The 27435-nt window shown below is 43.3% G+C and overlaps 1 protein-coding gene and 1 long non-coding RNA gene across 2 annotated transcripts in view; one reads left to right on the top strand and one right to left on the bottom strand.

Annotated features, from left to right (window-relative positions):
• The first annotated feature begins 1311 nt into the window (after positions 1 to 1311).
• Positions 1312 to 27435, top strand: part of PTPRO (protein tyrosine phosphatase receptor type O) — a 160214-nt gene continuing 134090 nt past the window's right edge. The window contains 3 exon segments of the mRNA XM_049822262.1: positions 1312 to 1688; positions 1690 to 1729; positions 1732 to 1784. Coding sequence (XP_049678219.1) covers positions 1569 to 1688; positions 1690 to 1729; positions 1732 to 1784 — 213 coding nt within the window. The 5' untranslated portion in view covers positions 1312 to 1568.
• LOC126047941 (uncharacterized) lies at positions 7332 to 16478 on the bottom strand. The gene is made up of 3 exons (XR_007508736.1): positions 15941 to 16478; positions 9721 to 12737; positions 7332 to 8309 (listed from the first exon to the last, which is right to left on the bottom strand). It is a non-coding gene; the product is annotated as an uncharacterized LOC126047941 (long non-coding RNA).

Here is a 27435-nt window from a genome sequence, read left to right as displayed (position 1 = left end):
CCTGACTTTCTCCTTCATTTTCTGGATTAATCCCCATCAAGTGTGGCAAATCAGTGCTTCAGGGCCCGTTTCAGTACAAAATAAGCACATCCCTCTGTGGCTTTGGCCACTTTGAAATCAAGCTTTTGTTGACTGAAGGCCCAAATTGTATGAAAATCAAAAATACGCCACGTATAAGCCGGGCAGGGCTCTGAAATGCAGGTTCTTTATTGTCTAATTTAGTAACGCTGGTAGAAAACAACTTTGTAATTGATCAGTTTAAAGGACATTCCCACAAGAATGTCAATAGAGTTCATCTTGCCTAAATGACTTGAAAAATTTGGTAACAAACCCTGAAGCTACTTTCAGCCACTATTTTAGTTTTCTAAGGAAAAGTGAGGTTGTGGCCCATTACTATAAGCGATGGACGCCACACCTAGATCCAAAATTGCTCTGAAGTTTAATGCCCTAGAAACAGCCTTATTACACTTACGACCTTATTTTGTTCAGATAGACATTGGTCATAGCTCCGATGGATGCACCCTAATTTATACTGGTGTGAGTGAGAGTGTGGTTGGTGACAAACCAGATTCTGATGTATTCCTGTTTTGGAAAGACTATTTTCATCATAGTGGTTGAATGAGGGGGGCATGCATAGGTGGCTTTGGGTTTGGTTTGGTTTTGTTTTGCTCTTCCCCCCCCCCCCCCTTTTTTTTTCCTGGGGACATCATCTTAAGCAAGACTCTTGAAAAGATGAATATTTTGCCTATCCTTAAGTTTGGAGATGGCCCTGATCAACTTGCAGGATTTCAGGGTGGGATGTGTGTGTGGGGGGGAAGACACAACAGGAGCCGTGACCTCAGGTTTTTCCGTGTGCCCCTCTAATCACTGGGCAGGAGGATCTCATGGGACAGGGTGAGTTCTTCTCCCCCCTTTGCAGGCTTAGACCTGTACCTGGAGCCCCCGAGGAGCTCTCCTCACGCTTGTTCTACCTCCTGAGAGCAGCCGTAGGGCAGTCCGCCCCGTTTCCAAACGCCGTGTCTCCTGCTGGTCCCTGGGTACCGGCCGCCGTAGCTCCAGCACGGCCGCCGCTGAGCAGCCGCCTCCCGCAGAAGCCCAAAGCCCCGTGCGGGGCCGGGTCCCTTCTCCGCCGCCCCCCGCCTCGGGGGATCGCGGCGGGGCGAGGCAGGGAAAATGACACTGGGAAGGGCCTGTGGCGGGGATGCGGGATTTGCTCTGCCGCCCGGCTGTCCCTGCCGGCGGAGAGGAGATGCTGTGGCGAGAGGGAGAGAGACAGCGGGGGGGGCGGCGTAGGGCGGCGGCCGCCGGGGGCTGGGGCCGCTCCCGCCGAGGAGCCGGAGCTCCCGGAGCCGCCGGGCGGCTCCCCCCACCCCTGCGCGATCGCCCCAACTCCGGGGAGGAGAGACACCCCCCGCCGCCGCCTCTCCTCCCCTTCCTCCTCCTCCTTCTCCTCCTCTCCCCCCCACCCCCCCCCCCCCCCCCCCCCGTCGCAAACCCCAAATAAAAGGGGCGGGGGGCGGCAGGATGCGCCGCTCGGCGGGGAGGTCGGCGCCGCCGCCGGCCGCCTGATGCTGCCGCAATTCGCCATTGCCGGGCACGGCTCGGAGCCGGGCGGAGGGAGGCGAGGCGCGGAGGCGGGGGGCCAGGGGGCAGAGGAGCAGCAGCCCCCCCCGCCCGGCCGCCCCCGCGGGCCGCGGCCGTCGTCCCCCCCGATGCCCGGCCGCCGCCGGCGAGGGGCCCCGGGGGCCCGCTCCTGCCTCCTCTGGCTCTTTGTGTTGCTGAAGGTAAGTGCCGGGGGAGGGGTGCGGGTGCCGTGTGTCGCTTCCCCCCCCCCCTCCCCCCCCCCCATCGCGGGCACCGAGCCCCCTCCGCGCCGCCTTTGTGTGCCTCGCCGGGACCTGCGGCGGAGGCAGGCGCTCAGCCCCGGCTCTCCCCGCTTTGTGCTCCCGCGGGCGGGTTTGGGAGCGGGGCGGCTTTTTTGGGGGGGGGGGGGCGCGATCCGCCCGGCGGGCAGCCCGCTCCGCCGGGCCGAGACGCGCCCCCCTCTCCCGCGTCCCCGCCGAAAGCGCCGATCTCGGCCGCCTCCGAAGTTGCCCGGCGGGGGGTGCCGGGTTTGGGGGGGGGGGGGGTTGCCCAGCGCTGTCCTTCAGCACCCACCGGCCCGGCCCCGGCGCTGGCTGCGGGGAAAGGCCCCCGGCAAAGGGCTCTCGCCTCCTCCCGCCGAGAGAACCGCTGTGGAAGCGGAGCTGACAAAGGGGCGGGCGGCGGATCGTGTCGGTTTTGCCGTGGCAGAATCTAACGCTGCTTTCTGATCAGCACCGCGCTCTGCTCAGGCTCAGCCTGTCTTCTTGGCAGATTAATTTTTCAAAGTTCTGCTTAATACTGCAAGCTTGGTTTCACATGACGGTTTTTATCTTTACGCTTTCGCTCCTTTAATGGTTTCTCGAGCGTGTTTAAGATGCTCCGTGTAACTTCCGAAAGAAAATGTACCCGTCGTCTAGGCGAATACAGCTGCCTATAAATGTCACTGCCCTGAAGTACAGTGTTCAGCACTACTGGAAACTTTGTTGTCTATTTGTCAGTCAGTGCTAAGGAGAGCTCTGCGACTAAGGACCTGACCTTTGAGAGTCTCATAAATGTAAATGTTCTATGGAAATCAGCAGGACTCCCTGTGTGAATAAGAGTTTGCAGGATCGTGTCCTAGAACAGCAGTGGTGTCACTTCTAAAATTGACATTGCATTGACAGAACTATTTAAAGGGAAGCTTTCGCAGCATCTGTTCACATATAGTAGTCAACTGTCAGCTGTCTCATTTTCATAACTGCTGAAACATACATTTATGCAAGATAGAATGTTAATATACAGGCAGAATTTTGTTCCTTGGAATTGGGTGATTTTTTTTTTTTTTTTTTTAGCCTTTATTTTCAAGAAAGTAAGGCCGTGGATCTTATGGCCCAGCAGAAAAATGAAGGTTCTAGTTTGTTCCCTTATATAGAAATGCACACGGTTTTAAGTAGCTGCTTTAACCCACAGTCACAGAGTTCATATTACTCTGAATCCTGGCTTTAAAAAAAGAATAAAATCAAGGTGTTGGGTTTTTTTTTACTAGCACTACTGTGACAAAAATTACTGTGGTAAAGCAAGACAGGTAGTTTAATTTTGTAAAATACTATACTTGTAAAGTAAATAATAAATCTCAAGAAATTTGGTAAGATTTGAAGGTAGCCAAGGCCTCAGGTTTTCATTCTGTTGGTAAGTAACCATCACTTCTGAGCCAGATAAAACTCGGACAAACCCAGGACTGCAATGACAAAGAAAGCTGATGAGCCTTAGCAGAACTTTGCAGTGTAAGAGAAGGGAAAGCTGTAGCTCAAGATAAAGGTGCATCAGTAACGTCATGTGTGACTGGATTATGACTTTGGTTGGATAGCAAGTCTACTGTAATTAGTTATCTTGTGTGTTGTTATTAGACACTACAATAGGAGGAGAACTGAGGCTTCAGAGGCTGCTTAAGAGTAAACATGGTTACGGGAAGGAAGTTGGGGAAGCAAGAGTGGTGCTTGTTTCAGATCACTGGAATAGGACCATTTTCCTGAGCCTGAAATTCGCTGCCTTTTCTTTAATGTCTGCATATTTTTTGCAGTGATAAATAATTGAAAACAGCTAATTTCAAAACAAGGCATTTCCCTAGTTTTACGCTATTTAGTTCTGCCAACTTGTTGAAGCAATACTAAAATTATCCAGCCTCGAATTATTAAATTGATGTTTCACCTGGAAGTTAATCTTATTGAAGAAGCAGCGGCATTGAACTGATGAATCTGAAGATGGGCAAAACTGATGTCTGTGTGCTTGCTATTTCAGCGTTAGCAGCCCAAATGTCACTTGCTAAGCTGTATCCGCTTGATGTGGCCTTGATGCCCATCTGGCAGTTTGTGAAATTATCAGCAGGCTTTGCACAGTGATAAAACTGCTCAAAGCACATTTTCTCTTCTCTTCCAGTTGCCATATTTCACAGCATAAAGTAATAGTGCCAACTTGTTCCAAGTCCTGACGTTGTCTCAGGTTGCTGCTACAGTCGGTGACAAAAGGAGATCAAACAGGGAGGGATATTGCCCGCCGCATGTCACGTGCCTGGTATTGTTGCCCATGGGCTAGTAATTAGTTCCTTCTCTTACAGTGTGATGTGAACGCTTTCTGTGCTCCAGGGTAATACTATAATCTTTTTTGGAAATACACCAATGTGATCTTAAACCTTTATCATTTTCTTTCTTCAGTGGTTTTCTTATCTGATGGCTAGCTTAGGAACTAGCAGAAGAAAGGCATTGTGGGCGAGCTTAGATATTAGTATGGATTTACAGTACTTGGGAGAAGAACAGGGCTGTGTCTTGCTTCAGATGAAAGCCTCCAACTATTCTGCTGTAGGAATCTCTTAATATATTGCCATTTCACAATGGGTCTGCGTTCTCTGGTGTTTCAGTCTCAAGGGCTGGAAGGTGCAGTGTTTAGCAGCATGCTTCGTAATGGTCTCATTTTGGTGTGGCAAAGACATGGCTGATCATAGCCAAAAGGAAAATCTGTACTTCAGCTAAATAAAGAACAATAAAAAGTAGACACGTTCCCTGATCCCAGTGACTGATGTTATCTTTCCCATCTTTTCTAACTGCAATCCAGCAACCTTTCCTTAGTCACGTCTACACTGAGCTTCCACCAGTTGAAGTTCTGCCCTGGATTATGTGACCGATAAGTCAGATGTCCCATGCTGTTAGTAGCTTGCAGCTGGGTGATTTTATGCTTCTTTGCTGTGTTATTTGTGTGGGATAAGGTAGAGCTTAAGTAGAGGACAAAGCATCTTAAATGTGCCAAACCTGATGCTGGGACATCATTTACAATCTGTTACACCTCCAAGAGGCTCTGACCAATGCTCTCAGTAGGAAAACAATGAGAAAAATGGTTGTCACAGTAGTTCCATCTATGGACTAAATAGGAGGGATGACACTTTTCAGGAAAATTGTCTACAAATGCAAATAAAAGAAAATGCATCTCTTATTTCCAGGAGACTGAAGTCTTTCTATATCAGTCATTTATATATGCTCTTCAGGCTCTGCATATAAACCGACAACACCCTCTTTCTTTCTCTTAGCAAGGGCAACTTTTTGTGTCTAGCAGGGTAGACTTTTGTCCACTACTACATCAGTTTATGGAGTTTGGTGTCATAGTGAAGTCTAAATACAGGTTTACGTGGACCAAGGCATTCAAAAAGATTTAGGTTCTGTAAGACTTTACTCAGCACAACCCTACCCAACAAAGGAAGTATATTTCTATTGGTGTAATTTGCAAGAATATCTGCATATAATGTCAGTAATTTGAAGCAAAAGCCATACCATCAGGACACTGCCTCTTTCTGTGGGAGAAACCTTTTTAAGAGAAAGGTTGATTTCACAGCTAGAAGCCCCAGTGCTTCACCACTGTTTCCTCCTGGCTGCAAAAAAACCCAACCAACCAACCAAAAAAACCCAAACAAACCAAAACCCCAAAGGACACTTAATGTGAATTTTCCTATGGAGTCCTTTTAGCATCTCTTCTTTCTCTAAGAGATGCTGATTGAAGTTCTTATTGAGAAAACAAGTTTGATTGGGTTTTTTTCCTCATGACCATGTCCTACTAGTACCAAAATACACACACACACACACACACGCCCCCCCTCCCCTCCATCTTACCAGTTCATCTTTGTTTGCAAAACTAACGTAAGGTTTCCTCATGGCTGGACAGGCTCAGAGGAGCAACTGAAGTAAAACAGTCTGAACTTTTCTGCCTACCACTAGTTTGAGACTATCCAGGCCATATGGGAAAGAAAGAAAGGCATTCTCCCAGCAAAAGCATAAGCTTTTCTTTTGCAAAAAGCTTGTTATGAATGGTCATCCTTAGCCCAGAACTTCTGTAAGTCATGTTCTCTCTCACTTCATTATTTTCATGGATTATTTCTAGACCAGGGTGATTCTAGAGGGCAAAGCTGATGAAGAGGATGCTTGGATGCCAACTCATGTTTACGGAACTGTAGTAGGCACTTGCAAAACCCTCTCTGCTAGTGGAATAAGGGTCTGCTATTACTCTTTGGCAAATTTCTGATTTTGTTGTGGTGAAATGATAGTGGGTGATCAAGAAAAGTTCTTTCATCTCTGCAGGAGTTATGAGCCCCAGACTCAAACTGCACGAGGTCAATAAGGCAATTTCTAGGTTGTATCCCCTCAGTCAGAAGCTGCACGCAAGGGTGATCCCTCATTCGGGTTAAGGCAGGGACCATGATGAATAAAGACTTACCTGTGGTGATCCCATGGCAATTCATTGATGGGCTCACAGACAGTGTGCCAACTGAACTTGAGAAGCCCACTAATCTCTGCATTTCTGATGTCACCATACAGAGCAATCCAGGCAGATCATGAAATGACCCTGCAGAGCTTCAGAATGAATGTTAAACTGAACAAAGTCTTGTGTAAATCTGTCTTGAGACTTATTTTACTGGTCAGTCTCAGCTCTGGAGAAGAGAGCTTTTTTTACTTAGGCATATGGGTCAGGACAATAACTGTCAAAAAATAAAGCTTTGAAAACAGGTCTTTTTGCTGAACAACTTTAAAGGCTCGTAGTTTACTTTGGTTTTAAGTGTTCTTTAAAATTATTTGCCTTTTCCGTTGGAGAAGTACGTATCCTTTTTATCATCCTGAGCGCTGTTATCTTCTAGTAAATTAGTGATTACATTTTGGTTACTCAAGATTTCAAAGATTCTATTCCTGTAGCAAAATGTAATTGACTGCAATGTAAAGAAAAAAATCAAACTTTGATAATTGTTAAAAATATTTTAAAATGAAAACCTTGACACAGAGCTTAGTACCTAGGAGTCTACCAGGAAAATGAAGAGAATGGCTTATTAAATATGTTCTGCACACAAAAGCTATTATAACTTTTTTTTTATTAAGCTTCTATCAGTGTATATTTGAAAAGAGGAAAATCTTTATGAAAGAAATGTGGCAATACACTCCAGCTGCCACGTGCACAATGTGTAACAGGTGAATAGAGAATGGGAGATACTTGAAACACAAAGTTTACCTTGCTTTTCATAGCACTGTGTAATCTTGAATGAATACAACCAGTGAAGGGAGCAACTCCTAAGGAAGAAGTCTGCTGTCTTTACGGTAAGCCAAACGTGATGCATTTTATTTCTGGAACTCCTTCATTTAAAAGCCACTGTAATTTCCTAGCATAAGAATGAAGGAGTTCCAGAAATAAAATTATATGCATCATGTCTGGCTCGCCATAAAGATAGCACATTGTACCAGAGCAAAAGTAGTATGTGCTGTGCTCAAATTACTATGGTTATCTTTGCACTTTCTTTTCTGTTATATGCGTGTATTTAGAGAAGAAATGCTTTACAGTAAGCATCGGTGATGGGAAAGTTGGTGACACAGCTGATAGTAACAGGGAGGAGAGCTATCGGGAGATATGTTTTTAAGGGAATTAATAGACTCAGCTTTCAGTATGCTGGTCTTGAGGTGGCAGCATGGCAACAAGAAGAGAATATGTGGGATGGGCACTGTGAATGGTTAGAAAGCATAATGTCGGGGATGGAAAAATTCAAGTGGGACATTTAAGCACAGGGATTGAGCACTTCAGAGGAGCTGAATGGAGATAACAAAAGTCAACAACTCTGTGCTATTATGTCAGCCAGAGATTTAACACGAGGTAGCTGTTTGGTAGATACGAACCTCCTGGAGGATAAAAATCTAAATTCCTTTTTAAGTACTTTGGGAAAAACAGATAATATTGCCTGTCAATGTAACAGCTGTGATTCTGAAATGATTGGGCCTCAGTGCTCTTTGGGAGGCTGAGACACGGGTCTTCTAGTTGTGTCAGAAGGATTGAACAACTGTAGCTTCTTTGTGTGCTGTAAACCTGGAAGTCCCCAATTTAGTTATGTTGACTTCCAACTATGTAGTGCAAAGGCCAAATCTTTGGGGTAAGAGAGGTAGGACCCAGTCTCTAGGTTGTTGATCAGATCAGAAACTCCTTCAATTTTAAGAGCTTTCAATCATTTCCTCTTGGGCTAGACACATCCCTGGAATCAACCAAGAAGGGGCTGTTCTTCTAGGCCGAGAGGAGTCTCCAGAGCAGACCACAGACTATCCCAGTTGCCTTGTTACCTTTGTGTAACCTGCTGTTTGGCACATGTCTCATCTGCACCACAGCTTTTCAGGATCATTTCCTCATTGTTCATATGGAATTCATTTTAACATGGAGAATCTTTACTCCTCATTCACCTATCAAATGAGAAGGAAGGGTCTAGTTCTCATTCCACTTACAAACAGCAAAGAAAGTTTAAGCTTGAGTAAGAAAAAAAAAAAACCAAACCAAAACCCCAACACCCTATTAAAATGTGGTGAAGAACAGTAGAGACAATTGGTGGAAAAAAATTCCACAGAAAGAATGCTAATTAGTGTTTTCCCAAAGTACTCCAAGGCGGATTTAAGAAAAAAATTAGCATTTTCTAACAGCAATGAAATTAATTTATTTATTATTTGCTTAGCACTGCTGTGCCTAGCTTTGTTCTGTATGCAAAATATCTGCAGACTCTGCCTGAAGTCTGAAAGATAGACACATCAAAATAAAGATGCTCTAGATAACTGAGAAATTATTATCATATATGCCAGTTGCTGGTATTCTCCAAGGGGCGGTATATCTTCCAAGCAGAAATAAGTCACAATCGCTTCCCCCAAGAGCTGAGCAGAGGGGTTTTTTTTGTTGTTGTTGTTTGCTGCTTTCATTTTTATTTGGTATTGATTTCTAGAGGATGTTGCTCATCAGAGCTTCTGGACATTTACATCAATTTAAAACATCAAAAAATAATTAATAATCAATGTGACTTTAATCCCTTCAAAGAGAACCTATTAACCTACAAAAAATGCTCTAGCTCACAATAGTTTCATGAAAGTAACTGTAAGCAGGGCAAGAGATGAAAGAGAGAAACATAACTCAGTTGTTTTTTTTTTTTTTTAAAGAGAACTTTTATTCAAAACAGAGAACATAGTCAATATTTTATTGTAATCTGCTTACCTTAAACTAGGAGGGCTGTTTTTTTAAATAACTTTCTTTCTCTAACTAGGCTGCCCCTGCCTAACCTTGCACTGATATTATCTTGAGTCATCAGTGTCTGCTTCTGAGGAAAAGATTATGATGTCACAAAATCAATATCAGAGGATCCTATACTGTAATCCCTTTTCAGGGAAGTCCATTAAATCAATGCCTCTCCTTCTGTGAGTAATGACTTTAGAATCAAGCCCTCTAATTTCGCTGTGGGAAGGAATAAGCAGATGGGATGGGATTTTACATAATTAACTAGCAGTTATTAAATACAAGAAAAATTATGACATTTTCTGAAAGATAAATGAATACATAGTGAATACTTAACTGTATTTCAAAATGATCTCTGGTATAAAATTCCTTCTCAGTGGGTTACAAAGTAATGTGTTAAGCACAAAATACTTTTTTTAATTTTTAAATCTTTCTTGAAAGCTAACTCAGGACTCCACAGGCTTCGAAGCCCATCAGGTTTCCTCAGCAGCATTGTGGGAAGGCATGCAAACTACAGAATGGTGACACCATATGATGTCACTGGCATTTAACTGAAACGGAAGCACTCCATGAATATGGATAATAATTTTGTGGTCTCACCTGTTGTTTATGTGAAACACTGATTTCTGTTAGCTGGAACCAAAACTGCCGGGTTGCCTCTAATTCTTAGGATGCTGGGAGCTATCAGAGAGTCTACTGTGCTTCTGGGAATGGGTCCAAACTCCAAAGAAAGTCAATAGAAGTCTTTATGTTGCTTTAAATGGGCTTTGGACCAATCTGCAGCAGGAAGACCTGCGATCTCAGCTGGGTGATGCCGTGAAGTTTGACGTGCAGCATCGAGTTAACCGCGACGTGCTGGTGACCTTGGGCTCGCTCGCCGCGGTGTCGGTAGCGCAAACGGGAGGCCACGGGATGGTTTTGATTTTTGGAAGCTGAGAGTCTGATAGCTTAAAGAAACTCCCCATCAGATAAATCTTGAGCAACCTTCTTGCTTAGGGAGTAGCTGTATTGGCAAGAATTGGTGTGTTGTAATCCGCTGCCGGAGCCAGTGTGACAGGAGAACACTTGAATGTTTCTGCTCTTACGAGAGAAGCTTCTTTGCAGGAAACTTAAGTTATGTAACTAGTGCTAGGCAAAAAATAGGGTGGTTTTCTCAAGGCAGAGCCATCAGTCCCCTCTTTTTCTTCCTCTAAATATTTCGGGGACTGTTCGAGTAAGAGTTTGGGTTTAAGTACGTTTTAACCTACAGCTACTTTTGCTGACATTGCAGCGTTAACACAGATACGTGGATGGATGGAAACCAAATTCTGCATCAATACCAGATACACACTTATATATGGATCTGAACAATACAGGTGGTCCCTGCCTCTTTAATAGGCTAGCTGAGTCAAAAGCGATACCAAAACCCAATGATGATCTGGGGCCTTTCAGTTTGAGAACATAGACTCTTATCCCGCTCTGCTCGGGTGCGACCTGAACACAGCCATTATTTCCCAGACTCTTCCACTTATACGCTTCCAGTTAACTACAGAGCAGTAGACTTTCCTATCTGATGACACAAATGGAAATACCAGTTCAAAATACATTCACGTGCTTATCTGAAATGCAGAAAGGAACCAGAATCTGAAAAGTAATTTAAGATAGGTATCTGGAAAATAATTTTTCTCTAAAGGGCAAATGCACAGTCAAATTAAGAGCTGGCAATGTGTTCAAGTTACATATTGAGTAGCTCGGCTGCTCTTGCTTGGAGGAACTCATGGTGGGGTTAAATCCTCTGAATTCCTTCCATGAAGAGGAGAAAACTGGATGTGTTCTTAGATACGCACCCAGAGCCATTGTGGAGATTAACTGAGTTCTGTCTGTTTCTCTGTGGACATAGTTTGGTTTAAAACTTGAGAATTAAAGAGGGGTGAATGGTCAAAAGAAGTTAACAATAGCAACAACTTTAAATGGGGTCTGTATCCGTATCTGCTGCATATTGTAAATATTCTTTAAAAAGAAGATATATAGTTTTTCCTTTTAATATTTTGCCATCGATGACCTGAAATTTGCAGGAGCCTTTTTGCAAAGCAACATGCCAGAGACCAGTTGGCTATGGCAGACATCGTGCTTGATGCTGGGACGAAGGGGTTTTTATGTGGTGGCATAACAGCCTAGCTATCAGATACCAGTTTTTCCTGGTAGGCATTACTGCACCAGGTGATGGACAGTAGCAAGTCAGGATATTGGTAAGTGTCCAAGTGGAGGAAACAAATTCTGAAATGTCTGTTATATGGTGCATGAGCATTCGGCTTGGAGCAGAGCCAGAATGCCTTCCCTGTGGCCTCACCAGAAGGACTGGTGTGACTGGAATAGTTGTTTGTGAACGTTATGAGGTTAGGAGACAAAATGGAAAAGAAACAGAAGTATTTTGGAACGTGCCAGAGTGTATCTTGCAGGCTTCATCTGTTCCAGTTACGTACATGGTTAATTCTGCATCCCTTTTCTGTAGCTAACTTTTAATAAAGAAGGGACCTGTTTGGAGATTGGCTTTTCGTAATGGTAGCTTGTAATGGTTGTAGAGAATCAACTGTTCATTGTCAATGCACACTGTGGGGGAATCTCATCTACTGATCAGGGTATTTTCATTTTTATTTGAAAGATTTTTTAATTTTATTTTTTCTTGAGGTAGGAATTTGTTGCCCTTTTGAGTGCTGGTTATATTATTAAAGCATATGAGAGCTAGCAGATACCTGAATTAGCATTAGTTTTAACTGGAAGAATCAATCTTGCCATTGAACTGTTTAGAATAATATGATTTGGTTTTCTAAGCTGATAGTTTACCATGTCTGCATTTGTCTGCTGTCCCGTAAGGTGTATGGGTCCCATACGGTGCTTAGAAAGGAAGAGTCAAATTTTCTCATGCTTACTTCCCAGTGTAGTAACTTATTGCACTGAGGTTCAACAACACAGCAGAACTGGGCTCGCAGCAAGCTATCTTGTCTAGAGCGAGGAAAGCCAAGGGCTGCTGCGTTGGGACTGCCTGGAGGTGCAGCCGTAAGGCTGCAAGTCAAAAGCAAGGAATGATTCTTTCCAAAAATGGTGAGGCGAAAGTCACAAGGGTATTATAAGCTGAATATGGTCTGGTTGGATATCACTGGACAGCTTTATGTTTTGCTGCCCGCTTTTTGGACTATCATAGGTATCTTCTTATTTATCCTTCTAGCTGGCTTTAGGCTGACAGTAATGCTGATAACTCCTCGCTCCACTGCATAGCTGGGAGGGTGTACAGGGCACACCGCTCAATTGCGGCACGTGGGGAAAGGGGGGAACAAGAGACTGCAATGGGCCAGTTGACAAAGCAGGTGATTCAGAATTGTCCCCTGGTTGTCAACAAAACGGCAAATGCTATAGTATAGAGCGGGGACTCTGTGCGTCTCTCAGGATACAGGGAAATGCGTAACTGTTGAGAGTCGTGCAGTAATTTAGGCTGGAAGGGATGTCTGGAGACCATCTGGTCAGAGCCTTGGCTCAGAGCAGGGCCAAGTAGGTCAGGAGCTAAGGGCCGTGTCCAGATAGGTTTTGAGTAACTGCAAGGATGGAGATTCCACCACCTCTCTGGACAACTTCTTAGGGCCCTGCAGTAAAGGAATGACAGTCAATTAGACCTTTTTAAAAGTCATGAATTGGGACTCAAAAAGCACGAAACTGTCTTATTAACTTGACCCTTTTTTTTTCAAATTCATTTAAAAAATAAATTTAGTCTATCTTTCTTTGTAGAATTTAAAACTCTGGGTTACAGTCACAAGGTTTTTGCTGAAGTCTGCTGCTTTTCTTGCATTCAGCATCTCCTTGGTGCTGGAGATTTAAATATAACATCAAGGAGAAAATTCTTAGAGCTGCCATTGTTAGGCTGTGCCTTAATTATCACTTAAACTTCCTAAAGAATCAGGCAGGTATTTGCCATCGTTGCCCATTCATTTCACACGATCACATTTCTCAAGAAGGCTTTTTGATTGAGAGGTGGGTTCCCCCCCCCACTTCTGACTTACACTTCTGGGAGGAGTACCATGTCTTTATATATTTTACAAGCTCAGGTCTTAGGCATGCAGGAAACCATTAAAGCTTCACTGCAGGGGTACTCGTGAGCAATGTGAATTAAAAGCTGTTGGGGCATGGCTGGCCTCTGTCCTAGCTGGCTTAGTGCTGGAGCAGAGGAGCTGCTCATCACTGCATCCTGTTTGAGAAACTTGTAAAAATCAAGGTTGAAAATTCTTATCTCAAAGAAATATGTGGAATCCTTTCTGGAAATTTCCCTTACACTTTTTGTATTGATAACTGAACCACTGCTCCTGAAATCAATAGAAGATTACCGGGACTCGATACACTTAATGAGCTCCAAAGGAACAGTTACTTTGGGCTGTGATTACAGCTTCTGCTGCCTGACTCTGCATCTTGCTAGCATTTTATTACTAATGATTTATAATGTCAGAGGGGAGGGTAAGTTCAGTGATTCATTAGCTTTTTTCACAGATTTTTGCTTTTAAACTATGTTAGCTCATACTTTCAGATGTTTACTTTTCCTTGCTAAAATACAGATTTCTTTTTTTTAACTACAGGACACAGAATAAAAAAAAAACCACAAACACAACAAAAAAACCCCAAACTCCTCCCCCGTTCCCCCCCCCCCCCGTCCCAAACACCCCCAAACAACAAAACCCACCTCCCACCTCCCCCCAAGATTAAAGAGTCTATAAAATGGTTGCTGTTCCTGTGGTCCTTACTTCCTCCAGTTCTGTTCCATGAATCCTGATTTCCAAACAATATCACCATAAAAAAGCCTTCTGCTTTAAAGAGTCAGATCTTCCAGCGAATAACACAAAAGCATGTTTTGCAGTTCTCAAAAAAAAAAAAAAAAAAAAAAAAAAAAAGAAAATCATCTCATAATGTCATCTGTTAGAGAAACAAAATGATGCTTTTTCCCTGAAGACCCTACAATGCCAGATTTAATTTATTTTGGGAAGAAAGAAAGACTATACTGTGGAATGTGCTTACCACTTGTGAAGTGAAAGGTGTCAGCAGAGAGTGTGAAGATATCCTGGAGAACAGAGCTTACACAGAACGAGACGAGTTTATAGTAAAAGGAAAAACCTCTGCACCCCTATATATTTAGCATAAAATAAATGGATAGAAGGGATTTTGAGATGCTATGCATGGCCTAGGGCAGATCAGCTGTGCTCAGTCTGTGGGTTCAGAAAGTTTGGTTCTCCAATCCAGCTCTTTTCAAAGCTAGATTTAGCTGTGCTGAAATCTCTGGCCTCCACTGTGCAGGGAGGGTGGTGTGGAGGAGACCTTGAGGTTTGCTTCACACGCCACTGTGCCCAGGAGAGCTGCAGGGCACGTGGGAAAGGGGCTCCAGACGGAAATGGCTCTGCCACAGAGCCCCTTGCCTGCAATGCAATTTAAATGCATGATTTCAGTTGATATTAATAATTTGGAAGGCTCATAAATTATTAAAACAGGAATTATCTGACAGTTGCATGTCGTGGATGCAGGAGTTTCACATATACTCTGGTTTTCCACAGTGTTTTTTTTTTTGATTTGTGTCTTTTACAAGTTTAAAGAACAGAGTCTAGTGGTGTCAGGTGGTGCCTGGGATATTGATCCTTTATGTTTTTGTCCAGAAACACTACCCCTTATTCCTACAGTTCTATGTGATGGATGACTGGTAATTGCTGGATGGCCGCTGTGAATTTTTGAATTTGTGAATTTTTGTGAACTTTTGAATTTTTTTCATTCCCCTCTGAATGAGGGGAAGCAGATGGACTGCAGAGATGTGTCTGGATCCTGCATTCAGGAACGCACGTGCTACGTGAAGAAGGCTAATAGAGGTGAAGGGGAATGTCCCCTTCTGCCCCCTGATAAATCCATCTCTGTGCTGTCAGAAATGGCTGTAGAATGGGAGCTCTGGGATTTTTCTCTACTGAAATGGTCTAGTCTCATTTATATCTTTTCCTCTTTGCATATTGGCATATTCCTTCTCTGCAAGTATTTATCCAAAGTCTTTACTTGAAGTGTCGGACTAAAGGTCATATCCATTTTTTTTCCCTCTCTCTCTCTCGTTTTTTTTCCCTCTAGTCCCTCTGCTTCTAAAGATGTCAAATTAAATAACTGATGATTTCTTCTGATGCCAGAAGGCCTTCACAATATGCATATTAGGGTTTAGTGTATTTTTCTTTTCTGCATTTCAGTGCTTTCAATTTGTATGCAGAGCCATCCTCTTACCATGAACTCCTGTGCCCAGAGCTGAGGATTATGTTCTTAGCCAACATATGTACTCAGCCTGAAATGCTAAATCTCTGCTACTAGAGGAATGGAAAGATGTTATGGTTAAAGGAGCTATGTCAAAGTAACCAGTCAGATCAAACTATAAATCTTTTCTGGTGAGAGGCAAGATAAAGATACTCCCTGAATGTTTGTGTCCCCTGACCAGCACTACCTCATAAATTTAAATATTGCTATTCTGACTGTGAGGGGTTAAATAAATATGTTTTTTAATTAAAAAACCCCAACAATCAGTTTTGTGGCATTGATGGAAGAGTCTCTGTGGATGCTGTTTGTTACAGGAGCGGTCAGATTTTGGTAGCCTGTAGCATGGGGACTGTGGAAAAGAGGATGGCAGTGGTGTAGTGGGGCCTGGGTTGTTTCCCCCCGCTTCAGCCAGCCGGGTTTCACTGGGAGACCAGAAGCGGTTCCTGCAGGACTCGACCTACCGATGTCTATCCTGTCCTGGCCCTATTGCAACAGGTCAGGCAGGAGAAGAGGGGGCAGAATATCTCACCTGGCTTTGTAGCTCCCCGCAGGATGTGTCAGGAGTTGCCACTGATGGTGGCTGTTGGCTGCAGCGCAAGGGTCGCTTCGTGGCGGGACGTGGGAGGCTGGTGGCCGGGACCTGCCCAGGCATTTGGGGAGGGTCCAGCTGCTCTTACCTCATGGCCTTGCCCGCCTGGCAGTCGTGCCAGGGCTCGTGGAAGCAGGTGGCCGGCCAGGCTTGCTAACATTGCCTTGCTGATGGTGCTCCTCCATCCCTGCAGCTCTGCGCTGGAGAAGGGTGCTGTTGTCTTCTCATTTTCAGAGAAAGGCAGCATTGCTAGCTGGGGAGAAGGTGGCAACACCATGCTTTCAGCTGGTCCTTTCCCTTTGAGTTCGTTTGTATCCTGAAAGGGAGGAAGCAGACGCTGTGTCCTCCTCTACAGTGCGACTGGATTGTGCTAGTGCATCCCTCTCTGATAAACAACTGGTACAAGCCACAGAGGGATTGCTGTGGTACCTCAGCTCTGATGTTTTCTGAGGGCTTATGTTACCATTCACATTCTCACATTGTCATAACAGAGTGCTGACTGGCACCTAAAATGCTGGTGGGGAGCTTATCCGTGGATAAGCTGCAGGCTGATCTGGTTTTCAGGTTGTGAAACTAGGCTTAGTACTTGAGGGGGAGAGAAGGAGCACCTCTGAGGCAGCATCTTGTTGGAGAGTTGAAAGACGTTTCTAGGAAAGTACAAAGACAAAGAATCTTTTCCTCTTCCTTTCCCTCATGAATTAAATACTAGAAGATTTTTTTTTTTTTTTTACAGTAATGGGCAGAGTGTGTGGATGTTTTATTTATTAATGCTGTGCAAGAAATATTGTAGAGGTTGGGTACTCAGAAGGTTTGAAAGGCAAAATAATAATTTGGATTAACCGACAAAAATTATTTTGTAGTTCTTGCTATGACAGAGAAGACTAAGAGTCTTCCCAGCAAATATTTTGATTCTCCAGAAAGAACATTTAAATCCTAAGCTTTCAGACCTCTTTAAAGAAAAACGGAGGCAGGGAGAGTCAGTCAAGGAAAATTCAGCAGCTTCAACAACCTTTGCAGGTATTCAGTGTCCGAGATCTGCATTTTTCCAAGAATAAAATATTAGCTCATTTCTCACATTTATCCTTTCTAGTGTTTGTCCTCTCGCTATTGTTTCCTCAACCCCTTTCCTCTCCAGCCCACTTCTTCCCCTTCTGTTTAACCTGTCATCTCCTCCTGCCCTGCTCAGCCCTGATTCTCCTCCACCCGCACATAACCCGGCTCAAGTCCTTTCGGCTCACACCCAGCCTCTAACACATTGTCCTCACCTAAACTGTGTAACCTCATTTCTGGAGTATTTTGCTTTTCACTCCTATGTGAAGTCGTATTTCTCCAGTAAACATTCTGGATTGCATTTTATAACAGTCAAAGAAAAGGCTTCTTTGCACACACCATTTGCAGCCATTTAGCCCAGCTCAATAGTTAACTTCCAGTGGAATGCTAAATAGTCACAAAAAGACTGATTACATGAAAAGACTATTTTAGTGAAAATAGCTGCTATTCAAATAGAGATCATATTTCTCAGGGAAAAAAAAGGGCCAATTACTGTGCTTAGTCACCTACACTGTGAATTCAAATGAACTTCATCTCAAGCAATGGCATTACACTGATTTTTACCAAATGTAACTAAAATCAACATCGGTCCCTGTGACTTTGAGCTCAGCTGGCTGTAACTATGCTAGGGTTTCATAACCTTGTCCTGATTACAGTTCATAGAATCACAAGATGGTTGAGGTTGGAAGGGACCTCTGGGGGTCATCTGGTCCAACAACCAAGTTCAAGCAGGGCCACCTAGAGCCAGTTGCCCAGGACTGTGTGCAGACAGCTTTTGAATAGCAAATAAGCATGTATCTCCACAACCTCTTTGGGCAACATACCACCACCAGCTGGCCCTGGGATACTAGCACAGGATCAACACATAGTGGACCCTTGATGTAGATATCCTACTGTAAAATGTAAATAGACTAACTGGGTTTTTTTTAACCTAAAATTTCTTTACACCTCAAAAATAGGTAGTTGTCTTAAAAATATTGTGCTGTAATCTTAGAAGGATGGGGGTTCCAAAAATCTTTGTGAAGAGCTTAAAATTGATTTTTATTCTTGTCTCCCTCTCATCACCTTTTCTTGGAAAGCACTTAATGCAAGCCTGTTTGGGTATTTTTGTCTGTCTGAATTACATATATTCCTTCCATTAATCATACTCCAAGCTTTCTGGTAGATAAATTGGTCCTCCCCTACACCAGGACAGGTTGATGGCCCATAAAATAGATTTTCCAGGGCTATAGCTATGGCTATGTGATTTACACGAAGGCCCTCCCTAAGTTGTAAACTCACAATTACTAACAACAGTGGTGCTCCCACAAAACACACTGGGATTTAATTGGTCACATTATTAACAAACGGTAATGCTTTCCCTAGAAGGTATATGACCTTTTGAATATCGCAGTTTTAAGTTCTTATAATCTTGCTAGAAAACCAACCACTCCGCCAATTTGTGAAAGCAGATAAATAATGAACTAAAACCACAAAAGCATGTTTTGTGAAGGTTATCTTCAAAGGGTTTCACTGGAGGCCCCTAATCTGTGGATTGAGACCTGGTGGCTAGGTACAGGCTCTGATATAAAAGGAATTGAACAACAGCTGTAAGCTGCAGCTGGGGTTGGTGGGGGTCCCCTTCAACAGAGGTGTCTCGCTGACAGTACAACTTTGTGGGTTCGGTGGTGTGTGGCCTTCCTGAACAGGTTGTGCGGCTGGACTGGTGGCTCTGCAAGAGTGTTGAGGGGTACGTGGGTCACGTAGCTGCAGAGGGGAAGCAGGAACAAAACGATAGGGACAAACAAGCAAGCATCAGGTGGCCGTGCTGAGAGTCATGTGGCTTTGCCAGTATTTCCTCTTTTTCCTTCCAGAAATTTTGTCCAGCCACACTTACGTGACTTTGCAAATCTTTCGTGGTTTCTGCATGTCTGATAGCCAGAACAGGTTGAAGGAGCTGCTTGTAGGAGCTACCAGGCTGTGGAGACTTGTATAACCAGTAGGTCCAACTTCCCCAGTGAGCTGAGATTTGCTGCGCACGTGCGGGATACCTTACAGAGTAAAGAGGAAAGTGATGCCTTCATGCTTCTGAATACATTAGGAAGCACTGCAAATGCCTTCAAAAGCATCTGCACGTGTGTTTCTGTACAAGTCCAGCAGTAGACTTTCCTTAATCCTGCATGCTAATGTAATTACAGGTGGGCCAGCAAGGCTGTATCTGGCTTCCACTGAAATCGATGTCGGTCTCTCTACTATATTTCCACCTATGAAGGTGGTGGCACTGGCCACAAGTAAGGGCTTTTTCCTTGCAATACCTACTTGCGAGCATAGACCTTCTCTGAGCAAAGCCCGTAAGGCTGCGCCTAGCCTGGAACACACGGCTTCGACAAAGTGACCCACAGCCTGAGCCTGGGGATGTCCTTAACCACCCGGCTGAACTGGGGCTGGAGAATTCACTCTCGTCAATGATCACATTGACTTCAGGCTGTTTTGCGGGCCTCGGGGCCATCTTGAGTACAGACTGCAAAATGTGGCTATGTAATGAGGAGAGATATAGCGTCTTCCAAAGTACAATGTCTGTGATGACGGTACCTTGTGTTTAGTGGCAGCAATTAATACAGTGGTGTCAGATCTTAGGTTCACCCGGCTCATGTTGCTTCATCCTAAGGGTTTGCTGGTGCCGGGAGGTTTCACTCCTTTTGGCTCCAGTCCTGCTCTGTGCAAAGCCACTGGCCCCTCTCTTGCACCACCTCTGCTACTCATCAGACCCTTTTTTTGGAACCAGCCCTGCTCACTGCTTCAGCTGAGGTAGTTTTGTGGAGCGTTAGTAGGTTCAGCCTTCATGAGTGGTCCAGCAGGCAGTGGGAGCGGATGGCTGGGAGGGGATGGGGGAAACAAGGAGCAATTCCTCCTTCCTCTGCTAACAGCAGGCTGTTGGGGCCGCACAAACTATCTCATGTCTCTTCACTTCTAGAAATAGGAGCAAACCCAAGCGGTGCTTGAGCAGGAACCCACCTGGAACAAGCAGTTCACTAGGAAGGAAATTTTCCTGAGTTTCTTTTCAAGAAGAGTAGGAACTGTACTTGGAGTCTTCATGAAATTCAGTCGGGTCGATCAGATATTGTTTGTGTTTTCAGCTATGCACAAAGGCCTTGCCAGTGGACCTGGTGCTAGCGAGTCTCACTGTACGCTGGCCCAAGGTTGTTCTGTCCCAGAAGACTGCTGTGAGTCATGTGTGCATCATTAGCAGTGCTAGTAAAAAAAAGAGGGGGAAGCGGGGAAGAGAAAAGAGGAAAAAGACAAAAAAAAGAGCAAATGGAGAGACTCCCCTGGCTCAAATGAATAGGAGGCAGGTGTAAACACGTTTTTTAATATAAATAGAAGTTTCAGGTAGATTTCATCTTGCAAATACTTCAGTGTGTCTTATGTAATTGTTTTTGGGAAATGTGAGGAAAACTATTGGGAAAAATGGGTTCTGCATCAATGTAGGATGTTACAGTCCTGTCCTGAAATTTGTAAAGGGATTGTGCTGGGACTCTGCCTTTCATTCTGTAACAGATTTCCTAGATGGGCTTTGTGAATGGGGAATAAGGACAGCCAGTAAAGGATGGCTGAAATTTTGATGAAGACCAGGCCAATTTTACCCATGGCAGTTCTTTTACCCTCTGGTCATTTCTAGAAATAATTTATCGTTAAGTAAGAGTGTTCTAGATAGATGTCAGCTGTCAGTTGAAAAAGAGTCTGGAGATGAAATACATTTAAAATATCTGCCATTATTAAGTAAATAAAGTGACCTGAATTGAAAGCATTCATTTGGTCAGCAAACCTAATTACTACTGTAAAACCTTGCTTGGCTGCATTTTGGTAAACTACAGTTCTTCACTGGAAATGGTTATTTTTAGGTTTTTACTTCAACAGAGACAGGTGATTCTGCTGAAGTGGAAGTATCTCTGCAGATTAACATGAGACAAAGGATAATTAAATCCTGGCACCTAAAGATGCTGAGAAGGGTAGAGAGTATTAGCACTGGTGTTCATGTACTTGCTAATGTCTATCTCATCTCCATAAGAAAATGAAAATTAATGATGCAGTATTTTATATTTTAATGATTCCATACCCATGTTTAACTGCAGTTTGTAAACCACAAATCTTATCTTCCTGTCATTAATACACAAATGAAGATACTGGGGTTTATTTTCTGGTTATTTTTTACTATGGATTACCATGTCCTTTTAAAACAGCTTATTGGTAATTGCTAAAAGTCATTCTCAGATTAATGTACACATTTTATAGATGTGTAAGAGGGCCCCTACAAGGAGAATGTTCATGGAGAATTTGGGACCAAGCTGCTCTTTGTGTCTTCAAAAATACACGCTGGGTGAGCTGGGTAACCTGTCCGTGGCACACATAATGCGCTTGCAGAGAGGGAAATAGGATTCAGGAGAGTGAACCGCTGCCTGTTCTGATCACAGGAATGAGTGAATTAGTGAATACAAACCAAATTTCAGTCATAAGTAATGCATTAACATTGGTATTACACCATCAGCATTGCCCTTCTGCCCTTAGTAAAACTAAAGTAAGTTCACCTTTTAAATTATATTCAGATTATAATTGAGCATTTTGAGTGATGGCTTCATCTACTGCAAGCAAAAGGAAGTGATTTATAATGTGTGTCAGTAGAACATTGTTATGCGAGGAGAGATTAACAATCATAATTTCAGACCCAACAGTATTTGTAATTCTGAATTGTCTGTTTTAATGCAAATGCTCTGTCTTAAATACTGTGCTCTGTCTTAATTAGATAAAATAATCCTTCCTTGCTTGAGTAGTCCCCTAAATTAGTGACCAGCCTAACATCCTCAAGATCATGCTTTTGCATTATTTAATCCATACCGATTGTACAAACTGAAAGACAAAGAGAAGAAACTGCTCTCTTACACATGCAGCACAAGAAGCATAGCTTCGGATTGAAATTCCTCTGGATTCATTTCCAGTTGTTCATTTCAAGAGGAGGCTCCCGTAGGCACCAGTGGGCTCAGATCAGACTTCCCCCTGGTTGAGCAGCTTCTGCAGCACGCTTTTTGGGAATTTCTGTGCTGTAGAAGTAGTGTCCGTAGAGAGTCAGCATCAGCCTGACCCAGTGCACTGCTGACACCGTGAACAGAGCACGCTCAAGCAAGGAGAAGAGATCTGGGACTGATCCCCTAGTGCTGGTAGCGATTACTCACCGGCCCTTTGGCTAGTTGGGTCTGCAGTGCAGTCGGGATGTGGGATTACATCTCGGGTACTTGTGCCTAAACTGGTTTTAATCCAGTCGGGTCAGCTACCGTTAGCAGCAGAGCCGCGGTGGTGTGGGCTTCAGCCGCCGAGTACGCAGCCAAGGTGCAGCCTGCACCGAAACCGGTGTTTCCATGGCTCCGTAGCTAGCGGGCATGAGGCCAAACTGCCTTCCACGTGTGTAATCCTGTTAAACTCAGTGGGACCGCTTCCATGAGGGAAGAGCAGCAGAATTGGACTGTGCAGCATAACCGAATGAAAATTGCTTGGCAGCGGAGTGCAGCTGCATTTGCAATAGGAACGCCTGGGAGCAATGGATAACCAGCCTGTGCTGGCGTAGGGTCCTCCCCTCACAGAAGGAGAATCTGCTTTCTGGGACTCGTCCGTTGCAGCTGAGGCTTGTGTCTGTGGTGAGATTTGGTTTGCCTCACGTTGCCATTAGAAAGATGTGCATAGCCTGGGCCTGGGCTGTAGGTTTTGCTGCGTGCTCAGTGGAGGGGAGTGGATTATACATCCCAGATGTTTCACGTCGGTGCTAAGGTGTGATAACTTACTCTTCAGACCCGGTCATCTCTGTCCAGACAGCATGAATCCAACTTGCTCAGACCAGATGCCCCCATTTTAGGTAGTTTCAGCTGAGGTTGAGATGACTCCAGTGAGGAAAGTCGATGCTTTCTGGCAGCAGCTCTGTGCTGCCCTGGGGTCCAGCCAGCCCCCAGCACTCCTTCCCTTATGGCTTGGGTTGTCCTGTGCTGGCTTTTCTTGCCCACGTGACAGCACAGGCAGAGGGATTTGGGGGCAACAGATAGCAAATAAAGCACAGGGCTGGAAATTTCCTGGCATCCTCGAATACTGAGATTCAAATGAAATTTCATTTAAAAACTTTCTGCAAATTATGTGAAAAAATGAGGGGTGCACTCGTGCAGTACATTCTAGCAGTGCATGGCAAGGTCTTCTGAATTTTTTTTGTGCTTCAAAAGACCATGACGTTTTGTGAACTGACAACTTTACACTTTATTAATAGCACAAATGCTCCTAGGCATTTGGTATATGGTGCTGGAAGGATAGATGTCTGGAAACATTGCACATTCATTTTCCCCTCATTATTCACGAAAAAACTTTCAGCTACTGGGGAGAAGGGTTGTTAGTATTTTCTCAGTGCCAGATTTTCTTGGGTGGTGTTTTTGTTTTTTCCCCCTTTAATACAAGGGGAAATACAAGATTGTGTTCTGTATCAGCCTACAGCATTGCCAAAACCTGACATAGGATTTGTACAAAGTTCAGAGCTGATATTAGAAGCTCTATCTGTAATATTTATTAGGCATCACGGTGAAACCTGCCTGGCCTCTGGTTCCACTATAATTTTGAAGCTCCCATTAGACTCGTTGGATGTTGTAACTGAAGTTCATATCTCTTAAATGCACCTTTCGGGCTGCATACGATTATATGCTGCAAAAAGCAGAGGAATTTCAGTATCTCTTGGTCATGAAAGCTTCTGGGTAATTTCAGCAGTTTTGAATGAAGTCATTTGGACTAAGGTTTTCAAAGCTCTGGAAGAGATTTAAAGAACATTAATGGTAGGCGAATATTAAAGCATCAACCCTGTGTTTTAAATCCAGAATTGACTTCTGCTGCCTTTGTAGAGTTAGGATTTCACCCTGAAGTCTTAGTGATGATGGCTGAAACCTAGTCAGTCCTCTTTCCCTTCTACATATTACAGGTTAAACCAAGAAAGCCTGGATGAAATAAAGAAATACCTATTAGTGGCTTTCCACTTCATTTTTTTTTGGAGGCAGGGAAGAGGCTGACTAGCATTTTTTGTTTGTGTTTCCATTCCAACGAGCACTTCTTCTCTAAATAGATGTAGAAATACTGAAAAAGCATGAGAGAAACAGTTCACTGGCTACTAGCAGAAATTGCCTGGAATCATGTAAAACCGCATGTCCACAAAATCTAAACAGGCATACAAACTTTGAGTTGCTCATCTAACCTGTTAAAAAGATGGTCCATTTTATATCACCAGTTTTTAATCTCATGCATCCAAAAGCAAGGCTTTCTTATGCAGAAGAAAACAAGGCTGACGACCCGTATCTGGTATGTGTTATAATGTACCTGTTCAAACTGTGTTGCATTATTCATCTAGAAGTAAACAGGAGGCTTCTTGTCAAACACTCAGTTCCCTTCTTCTCTCCAAAACCATTGAGATCTTTAATTGCATGTTTTAAAAAAGTCTGACTTGATTTTTAGAGAGCATACAAAGCCATGTGATTAGTCAGCTCTGACTACAGAAAACATAACCCGCGTTGGATTCTCAATATCACAAGACAAATGCATAAGGCTTGGAGTACAATCATAAGATAATTTACTCCATCCTCCAGCTTTTGGACTCTGAAATCTTTTAATTGGTATTTTCCAATCCATGAAAGGTGCTGCAGAAAGTGGCACAGAGATCTTGTGTTAAGCTGGAGGAGAAACAATAGCATCGGTTCCTTCTGTGCTTAATCTGCTTATTAAAAATGTCTCTACCTCATATGAGATTCATTTGTAAAGCATCCTCTTTGCTTCTCAGAAGTTGAAATATTAACACCAGAAGTAAAATCGGCTTTACAGTGCTTTCTTTTTCATCCATGTATTTACTTAGATGCTTCTTCTAGTACACAGTGAAACTACATTGTTTCACTTCATATTCCTTGGTGGGTTCCATTTAATAGCTTTATTTATTTTTTATTTTTTTATTACTTGATTGTCATGGCCTAACATGGCATTGTGGTGGCTCCTTTATACAGGAGAAAAAAGGTGGGGGGTTGGGGGGTTTCTTTGGTTGTTTGGGTACATTTTTTTAATTTTTTTTTTTATTCTTTGGGTTTTGTTCATGTTTATTATGTGTTCTTTAAACATAATAAGCATTCCTAAAATATTTGTGTTCACATCAGGCTACATAATTTTTTTCCAATTCTCTGACTTTGTTGTTGTTGCTATTGTTTTACAAAACACAGTTTTGAAACTCAAATTGGTAGGTACCCTTTGAAAGGCTGAAATTAGTCTTTGAAGTGCAGTGTGATATGGACTTGACAGCTTTTTGAAACAAACAAGGCCGGAGATGTGGTTCGCAGCAATCTTCCTGGATGCAATCCATTTCTGGTGCCTGGGTCCCAAGGAAGTGGGTCAGCAGACTGTGCCAGTGGATAAAATACGTGGATAGGATCGTTTGGCTGCTTTGGTTTTGGGGATGGGACAGATTTGTATTTCTTCTATCTCTTTTTGTTACAGGCAATTTTATTTTCTAGATTATTGGTTCAGGTGTCTTATTCCTTTTCAAATTGGAATAATACGTTGCTTTTATTACAAGTTGTACTTACTGTATGTATTTCTATTACGCATAGCATGGCATAAGAAGTATACATAAAAATACTGTGGGTAGAAGAAAAAATCTCACGCACTGCCTGATAATTAAACTTATGTCAAGACCAGTAAGCTGTGAAATTTCCCGAAGTAATGCCTGAATCCTATGGTAATATGATTTTAAACAAATATTTCTTCAATAAACTGGGTGGCTAGGAAAGGTTTTTTTCTCTCCAAAACTAAGTAATAGCAGCAGTAAATGATGATAGATAATACCCTTGTGAATATTTCCATTTCACCTGCCAATCTCACACTACTTTACAGGAAAGAATAAGTAGCTTTTCTTGTTGGGTTTATAAGAGGGGGTTTGCTGTAACACATACATACCTTACAGATGGTTATAATTTCTAGAGCCGTCACTCAAATTACTTGATAGTAATTTAGCCCATGGGAATCCTTCTCACTCGTGTTACTCTTCCCTTTGTTAACATAAAAAAAAAAATAAATCAAGATCTGGGTAACCAACACCAAAGCCTCCTTTCTGTGGAAAGGCAGAATTTCCTTCCTGCCTTGGTCCTCTGCCCTGGACCATCGTTACACCTCTGCGCAGACATAGCTGTAGTTAATTACCGGACTAGTGAAAGCTGGACTTTTCCTTAGCACGTGCAGGTGAAACGCTTCCCCTGACAGTCCCCCCTTCACCTCCGCCGAGGCTGCTGCTCATGTTGCAGCCCCTGGTTTTGAGGGATGAGCCTCATGGACAGGCTTATCTACTGCCGCAGGAAGGCAGCAACGTTTGCTCTCCAATGCCCTTGGAGCTGGATTAAGTAGTGACCTATAAAAGAGCCCGTATATCCACTTCCCAGTCCCTTAAAGCCATTTATTCCTATTAGCGTTAACTTTTTTGGCATCAACTTATTTTCACTCGATGAGTTAAGATCATTATCAAAATGCAGTGAAATTAATTCAGAAAAGAATATGCAAAGGAAATAAAGTATGCTAATCCCAGGGAATCACTTTTTCATGGTTCAAATAAAAGCAGCCTCCTTCTCTTTTTTTTTCTGCCTTTCTGATTTTTATTTCCCTTTTATGACTGCAATTTGAAATTTTAGGCCCTCATTTTTACTAAGCGTAAGAACAGCTTACATGTTTCACTGGCAAGTGCTGAGGTCTTAATGTGACTATATCTTCACCTTGTCAGAGAGGTATTAAGAGACCTGTGACAGATGTCCTGGTTCTACCAGAATGAAATTTTAAACAGGGTGCAAGTGAATATGGCATGGATATTGTCGCTGGTTTTTGCCTGGTTTATGCCCCTTCTTTTTTTCTTTTTTTTTCTTTTTTTTTTTTGTCTTCCCCTTAATGTTCTTTTCTCGCTTCCTTCGGAAATCAGTGGTTTTGTCGTTAGCCAGGCAAGTTACTGTCTGAAGCTCCTGATTTACTCCAGATATAGGTACTGAGGTTTGTAAATACAAGCGGAGCCAGGGGCTAGTAACATTGGCTGAACTGAGAAAATTCAGAAAAATCAAGGACATATCTGGGATCATAATCTGAGTAATATATGGGGCTCCTATAGGACCTCAGAGTAGATAATTGGAGTTTCGTAACTTTTAAGACTGCTGATGTATTGAGAACATTTTATTGCCTTGTGGAGCACCAACAAAATTTGATTTCAGCTTCAGGACAGAGGCATCTGTGACTGCTGTTTTGCAAAAGCCAAGTCCCATCACTGTGAGGGACCATAGTGTAAGTCAGTGCCAAATTAATTTCTTTCCTCTTGTGTTTAC

The sequence above is a fragment of the Accipiter gentilis genome, chromosome 18, assembly GCF_929443795.1.
Source record: "Accipiter gentilis chromosome 18, bAccGen1.1, whole genome shotgun sequence".
Lineage (NCBI taxonomy): Eukaryota > Metazoa > Chordata > Aves > Accipitriformes > Accipitridae > Astur > Astur gentilis.
Note: the sequence above shows the minus strand (reverse complement) of the source record. Positions and strands in the feature narration are given on the sequence as shown.